This window comes from Nicotiana tabacum, chromosome 21, assembly GCF_000715075.1.
Source record: "Nicotiana tabacum cultivar K326 chromosome 21, ASM71507v2, whole genome shotgun sequence".
Taxonomy (NCBI): Eukaryota; Viridiplantae; Streptophyta; class Magnoliopsida; order Solanales; family Solanaceae; genus Nicotiana; species Nicotiana tabacum.
In genome coordinates, this window is record NC_134100.1 from 68,398,669 (window position 1) to 68,406,456 (window position 7,788).

The following is a 7,788-nucleotide window of genomic DNA, read 5'->3' on the forward strand; positions in this document are numbered from 1 at the left end:
ATTTTATAAATATTGTTGTTGAATTGTGTATGTTGATGATTAAAAGTGTTCGGGGAGCGGGTTGTACGCCGCAAAAATTGAAAGGTAATGAAATGAAATGAAGAAATAAGGACAGATTATGATATGAACGGATGATGATATGGTGGGATTGGGTTGCGCGCGGCAACGTATTCAATATAGTGTAATTATTTGTGATTGTTGAGTTATCCTCGGTATTATAATATGAGAATTAAGACTTTGTTATTCTAGGCTCTCTGATAGTTGAATTTCGGGTTTGTTTTCATGAGTTAATTGTTCTATTTCTATTTCCTGTTTTCTTGTTATTATTATTATTATTATTATTATCATTTCGTACAGCTTATTTGTAAGTGACTTGCCATAGCCTAGTCACTACTTTATTGAGGTTAGGCTTGATACTTACAGAGTACATGGGGTTGCTTGTACTCATACTAATTTCTGCATTTCTTGTACAGATACCGGAGTTGATCCCAGAAGCGCGTAGTGAGATTGCTCGGATTCAGCTACTTGTGGAGACTTGAGGTATAGCCGGCATCCACATCCCTGAAGTCTCCTTCCATTTCATCATTATTGTTTATTTAGATGCAATTAGTTGTACTTGTTCAGACTATATCTGTAGTACTCTAGACGCTCATGTATTCGTGACTCCAGATTCTGGTATATGTTTAGATTACGTTATTCAGTATTATATCACTCTATTTTCGGCTATTACGATTATTATTGTTAATATTTTGATTTGAATTGTTAAAACTAGTTAAGGAATTTAGTTCATGTTGGCTTGCCTTGCAAGTGAAATATTAGGCGTCATCACGGTCCCGAGGATGGGATTCCGGGTCGTGACATAGATTGGCTAATGCTCCAATTGCATTGATGTATATCACAAAGCAAGAGATGTTAAGCACTCTAGACACCATAACTAATTCTAAACTCTTGGACTTATGTTTGGCACATGAATTTCACTAGTCATTGTATTATATAAGTTAATACGATGACTATATTTAAGAGAGTCAGTTTATTAATAAGATTAAATAAATGTGGGGATATAACTATTAAATGTACGAATTCAACTTTTATATATGCATAGATAAATTACTGCAGTAAATGTCAGATAGGGTAACCTTGAAAAGTATAATAAGCAACTTATTACAATAAAGTTACAATATGTCAAATTGTGAATAATGTAAACATATATCACATTGTAAGTGAATGTAATTCAAATACAAACCATGTCGAGAGTCAAATAGATGGAGGAAACAAAAAAAACTCCCACTCATGTTATAAAGTACCGTGGTAATAGTCCATGAGCTTACAAATCAAATAAAGAAGGGAATACCATCAAAAGTTGTGGGGTGAGGTAGAGTAAGTACATTTCATCTTTAACTAGAGTGTCATGAAATCATGAATTTACATTTTATCTTTAACTAGAGGTTTCATATCAGGTCTTATAATAACTGATTAAATATGCCGATTTACATAAAAAGCCTCGACCAATTTCTTTGTTGTTCTTATTAACAAAAATTTCAAATACATGATAAGCACGGCTAGAAAGGGAAATAAGATAAATGATCCTGGTTTTTATGGACAAAAAATCATCAGACGTTGTCTAGATTTAGCATGCTTATTAAATACAGGTCATATCCACACAGAAATAAAATCTTCCGCCAGATTACAATATTAAAAGCGCATTTGACCTTTCAAATCTTAAGAGTATAAGAGGAAGCTCACCACAACAAAATGTCTCTGATCCAATTAACGTGACATATTGGAGAGAAGTGAATTAGAAAGAGAGGAAGAATGTCGGTAGTCACTGGAGGGGAGAAGTCGGTAATCACTCAAGAGAATAATTTGCCTGTCGCCATTAAAGAGGACAGGAAAAGAAAAACATCGGCAGTTACTCAAGATCAGGAGAAGAAGAACGGAAAAATGTCAAAAACCACTCAAGAGGAGAAAAAGCCCGTCGAGGAGTCACCTTACATTGTCATTCATGTGACGGCACAGGTGTTTTGTTTTTCTCCCTTATTTTTTCTTCCTATGATACATGTTTAATTTATTCTTTCCTTTCGTCACTTTTCCCTTTTTGGTTTGATCCCCTTGTGTGTGTGTGTTTGTGTGTGTTGTGGTTGATCTCTTGATTGTTGATCTTCTTATGTTTGATGCTTCTGGTGATTTTCTGCACTGTTCTATTCGAATATGTCTTAAAAGTAGAAAATTCTCCATTTTAGTCATGAACTACACGTAGTAAATCTGAAACATGGGTTGCCTTAACTCATGTCTATGCTAAAATAATTAAATCGGATAATGACTAGATTCATTCCGTAGCACCAAGTCGATCCTTACTGAGGTTCTCAGACATCTTTGTTTTATTTTAAGTGTTGGGCAAATGATCAGGAGCACCCACACTCTATATCACCTTTCTGTTAGCCGTTTAGGGCACATCTAGATGGATGCATTATAGAGTTTATAGAAGATGGAGGGGCGTGAAGTTTGCCATTCCTCACCAATGTTCTATATTTTTTCCCGGGCGATGGTGGTCGGCAATGGTAATAAATAGGATAGGTATAAAATTTGGTGGTAATAAATCACCTTTCTGTTAGCCATTTGAAATAAACAATTCACAAGTCTTGGCGGGTCGTTACCAGTTCTGATGAAGGGACAAGACTTGTCTTGCCACAAGTTCTGACGATCACAAATTGTATCATAACTTTAGTAGAAATTGATAAATCTTAATGATTCGTCACAACTTAATTAATTGTGTAGAATTATCGCCTCGTTTCTTACTTGTTACAAGATATTGCACCCTGAGAAGAAATTTCTTGGTTAACTTCTATGTAGTATGTTGCTCCTGCGATGCACCATAGGTTCAACTAAAACTATTATGAGCTCTAGATAACTGTTTATGGTGCTGAATCTTAGGCTAAAGTATATGCGTTTAATTTAACCATAAAAAATTCTTTTCAAAATGGAGGTCTAAGCAATTAAGATTTCTCAATGTGGGATATTAACAAATATGTCGTAATCTAGCTGTTTATTGTTACTGCTTGCCGCAGCATAACTAAGATCCACTGATTGCTTCTTACGGATTTTTGTCTTTACATGACTTAATGAGTTTACATGTGATTTTATATTAGAGGAGTTTGAACGTAATTAGGTGATTTATTTTCTTCTTCTTCTCCCATGTTGTATGTTTTCTTATCTACCTCTCAATATTATGTGCACTATACTACTTGGGAAAAATATTACTACTATTATAACCAAATAAGTAAATTGTATGGACTTTCTGAAATTGTAGTACTTTGTAATAAATATCGATATCTTTATAATTGACAATAAGCAGAAGAGTCGAGTTCCACTTTAGTAACATCAAATATCTCGATCAAGAGAAACTAGGTTTACTTCTATATCATTACTTATATATATGGATGAAATTAGGTTTACTTAGCTTCTTCTTTTTCATTGATTATATACATAAAATTGAAAAGTAAGTTCTATGCGGATGGAGTAAGACATTTACACACTCAAATCACATAAAAAGTAATTACAGATAACTTTATTTACAATAAATGATAAATAATTTATTATAACAAGCTAATATGCTGGCAGTGCAAAAAATTGGAGTTGTTTCTTCTTCATACTTGTGCAAGCTATTTTTATTGATAGATTTGTGTTTTTTATCTTCTTTCTTTTTGGCTTGTCCATATAAATCCAAGGAGAATATGATATTTGTTCACTTGATAATTTTTCAGAAAGATGAAAATAATATAGTCACCCGTCTCTGGACTCTGGGTCTAAAGTTTACAATTTTTGTAGGATGGAGGTAAATTATTTTTCAAACTTCAGGTAACTACACCTTTGCAGAAACTTATGAAGGTTTACTGCGACAAAAAATTTATGAATATGGAACAAATTGTATTCTTGTTTGATAGCAAGAGAATCAGAAGCAAACAAACTCCAAAAGAGGTTTGTCTCTTCCTCTCTCTCTCTCCACCCCTCCTCTTTCTACGGAAAAAAATTTACTTACATCCAGTACAACAAATTATATTAATTTCTAATGGTCAAGTGTAAATTGAGAAAAATATATTTCGATTAACCATAGTTAATAGTTAAAATTGTATGTAACTAAAAAAAACAAATGTAAGGTATTCATTCATTTGATATAAGTAGTTACCCTTTCTCACCCCTTAAAAGCGAATCACCAAGATATGGTGGATCCAGGGTATTGATTATCATTTCAAGTGAACTTCGTAACACTTTATTCCTTTAATATATATATATATATATATATATATATATATATATATATATATTAAAAAATCCCCTAAATTATTTTTTTAATCTTTGATTGTGAATCTAATTTTTAGTTATATATTAACTTCATGTCCTTGTAAGAATTAAAATTCATAAAATTTAAATTTTGAATTTGTTTTTGTGTTCACATAACGTTTTTTTTCTAATTACTTCTTCTTTTTCTTATTAACAGCTAGAGATGATGGATGGGGATGAAATTAATGCTATGCTGCATATGAACGGTGGAGGTTTCGCTTAGCTTTTTAGTATTGGCTTGGATTCTATTAATGAATTTGAAGCAGTATTCAATACACATTGAGCCGGACTATATGGAATTCCCAGAACTAGTTAATTAGTTATTGATACTGGTAATTTAAACCAGTACTAATACATGGATCGATGTAGAAACTTGCATGCAAGTTTTTGATCTTTACTTACAGTTCATTACCTTTTATAGACCTCTTGAGTCTTGACTTCTGAAATTAGTTTGTGGTGTGTTCAGTTCCATGGTCTTCGTTGTTCATTTCTTGTGCAGCCGTACAACAATTTTAAAATAAAGCATAAAATAAAAGAGAATGTGATAGAATTTAAGGGTCCACCAAACTATATAGAGAACCAGGTTCTCTATTAATTCTCACAGAACAGACGCACACAGCAGTAAGTAAATGGCATAATGGAGTTTTACGTGGAAAATTCCCGGCTCAATGGAATTAAAAACCACGACCTACCCTTGTAGGATTTCAACTTCACTACTGAGCAACTTTAGATTACAACCTATTGTAACCTAGGAATTAACCTCTTAATCCCTCACTAACTTATAACACTATATTACAAGCCACTTTGTAATAACTCTATTACAAAGACTTTACAACTCGACTAACTCTAGCCAAGGCACAAACACAAAGGTTTATGATTTACAAAAATTTCCTACACAATGCTTCTAACTAAGCTAAGTAGGAATTACAAGTAGAGTGCTTTAACAAAGATACAACACAACTAAGGACATGTAATAACTTCAATACACGGAATTGGTCCTTGGTTATGTTGTTCTTCATTCTTGATGCCCTTGAGGATCACTTGCAGGATTGACACAGACTTGAGAGAATGCTTGATGAGTTCTTGAATGTGTAAGTCATTTGTTTTTCCTTTGCTTGATGTTAATATCTCATTTGTGACATCACTTGGATGATGCAAGCAAGTTAGGTAAAGGGCATTCCCTATAAAGTTGATTGTTGCACTATTCCTGTACTGTAGCGTGTGCAGGCAGCAACTTTATAGCTGTAAAGTTGACTTTGTACAGTCACCTCGGGAGCTGGTAGAGACCTGTTCCCTCTGCTGTTCCTCTGACTCTCAAGAGTTGAATAGTGTTCCCAACTAGAGACTTGTTGGTCTTGAGTTCTTGAGGATGTGTAATAGGTTCCTTATCTGGTTCTTAACAGTAAGTTTGTTAGATCATCAAAACATAACAGGGATACACATATAACCTATCAATTTTCCCATTTTTGATGATGACAAACTTATAATTCAAGTTCTCCCTGAGAACCAGAATGACATTCGCATTTCCTGTATTCACCCTGAATCTATTCCCCATCTCTGTTCCCAATCTTGTTCCCCCTCAATTATTTTTCCTCCTTTTGGCATCATAAAAAGATCAGTAACAAGCATTAAGCAAAAAGAAGTCCAGCTTGGTTAACTCATGCCACATGTGTGCACACAAACATGACTAAAACTAGAACATAAGAGCGATGCATACACACTAAGAAGAAATTCAGTTCCCCCATCATACTCATTTCTAACTCACTTCCCATGAGTTTTGCAAATTCTTCACATAGAGATTCAACTGTTGCTCCAAAGATGATGTCATCAACATAGATCTGCACAATGAGTAGGTTCCTTCCTCGTTTCTTCAAAAAAAGAGCATTGTCAATTTTTCCTCTTATAAAGCCATTTTCTAGAAGGCATTTTGACAACCTTTCATACCAAGTATGGGGAGCCTGCTTTAAACCATACAAAGCCTTATCGAGTTTAAAAAATGTGCTTCCAAACTCATCAAGTTTGTTTCTGAATGCCCATCTAGTTCCTATAATAGTTCTGTTAGCAGGTCGTGGAACCAGGTTCCACACACTGTTCCTCTCAAACTGATGGAGCTCTTCTTGCATAGATGTAATACAATCTGCATTTTTCAATGCTTCTTTGATATTCGTAGGCTATATTTGAGAGAGAAAGGCTGAGAAGGCAAGTGAGTTTCTTGTCTTTGACCTGGTTTGAATTTCTGAATCAAGAGGAGTGATTATGTTTTGAAGAGGGTGTGAGCTCTTGCACTTCCAGTTGGACACCTGAATCATATTAAGAGAGGATCCAGGTTCTTATGGATTTGATCCATGTGTCATGTTCCTCACCTCAGCGGCTGGAGTTCCATGTACAGCATCCACAACTCTGTTTTCTGCTTCAGTTATTGTGATTGAGGGACCAAGTTCTTCTATGTCGGTTGGAGTCTCATATTTAGTTCTGAGGAACAAGGTCCATGTGAATCTAGAGTAGTCATCCACAATGACGAAAATGTACTTCTTTCCTCCTCTACTTGGTACTCTCATAGGTCCACATAGATCCATATGGAGGAGATCAAGTGGCCTTGAAGTGCTTACTTACTTTTTGAGCTTGAAAGAGGATCTGACTTGCTTTCCCTTTACACATGCATCACACACCCTGTGATCCTTGAATCTTGACTTGGGCAGACCACGAACCAGGTCCTTCCTGACCAATTTGTTCAGCAACGTGAAACTTGCATGACACAGCCTTATATGCCATAGTTCAGCATCATCATCAACAGTACTCAAGTAGCTTGTTGCCTTTGTTGCAGATCCAAGAGACACACAAAAAGTTGTACTTCAAGCCATTCACGTAAAACATATTCTCGATTGAGTGAGTGAGAGACTTCCCAATTCTTACTACTCCCAGAATGTATCCCTTTTTGTCATTTTCAAAGGATACACTCCCTCCCTGCAGGGCCTTCAGTGAAAGGAAATCATTTGTACTTCCAGTCATGTGCTTCGAGCAGCCGCTATCCATGTACCACTTTTGACTGCTCCCTTTCACTGTTCCCTGCACAAGAAAATCAAGGGTTAGACTTAGGAACCCAAATAAGTTTGGGTCCCTTGTAATGAGGAAAGGGGTGAATAAGGGCTCTTTTGGTCCAAGCAGGCATTATACGGTTTTTTATGTGAAGGAGCAAGTTCCCTAGCAACAGTTACTTATTCAGGAAAAACTTTATTTTTCTGTTGAGACTGAATTCTGGCCTTACAGTTTTCTTTAAAGTGCCCAGTGTTACCACAGTGAGTGCAAAGCCAATTGTCAGGTACAGTAATATACTTGCTATGAGGGTTGTAGGGAGTCTTTTCCCTTTGGAACCTGATTCCCTGCCTGTTTCCCCCATTGTTTGTGTATAAGGCAGTGATAGCATTAGAGGACCAGGCCCACTTAAGTGAT

General features: G+C 35.4%; 1 protein-coding gene across 1 annotated transcript; it reads left to right on the top strand.

Annotated features, from left to right (window-relative positions):
• The first annotated feature begins 1,426 nt into the window (after positions 1–1,426).
• Positions 1,427–4,687, top strand: LOC107766095 (small ubiquitin-related modifier 1-like). The gene is made up of 3 exons (XM_016584824.2): positions 1,427–2,016; positions 3,826–3,975; positions 4,496–4,687. Exons 1-3 carry the CDS (start codon positions 1,813–1,815, stop codon positions 4,559–4,561), a joined length of 420 nt encoding a protein of 139 aa, XP_016440310.1. The 5' UTR covers positions 1,427–1,812; the 3' UTR covers positions 4,562–4,687.
• Positions 4,688–7,788: the final 3,101 nt, after the last annotated feature.

Excerpts from the sequence above, each read along its gene's own strand:
- LOC107766095 (XM_016584824.2), top strand. The coding sequence starts at position 1,813 with ATGTCGGTAGTCACTGGAGGGGAGAAGTCGGTAATCACTCAAGAGAAT. Across the intron at positions 2,017-3,825 it reads TCATTCATGTGACGGCACAG|GATGGAGGTAAATTATTTTT; the intron begins GTGTTTTGTTTT and ends CAATTTTTGTAG. Across the intron at positions 3,976-4,495 it reads GCAAACAAACTCCAAAAGAG|CTAGAGATGATGGATGGGGA; the intron begins GTTTGTCTCTTC and ends TCTTATTAACAG.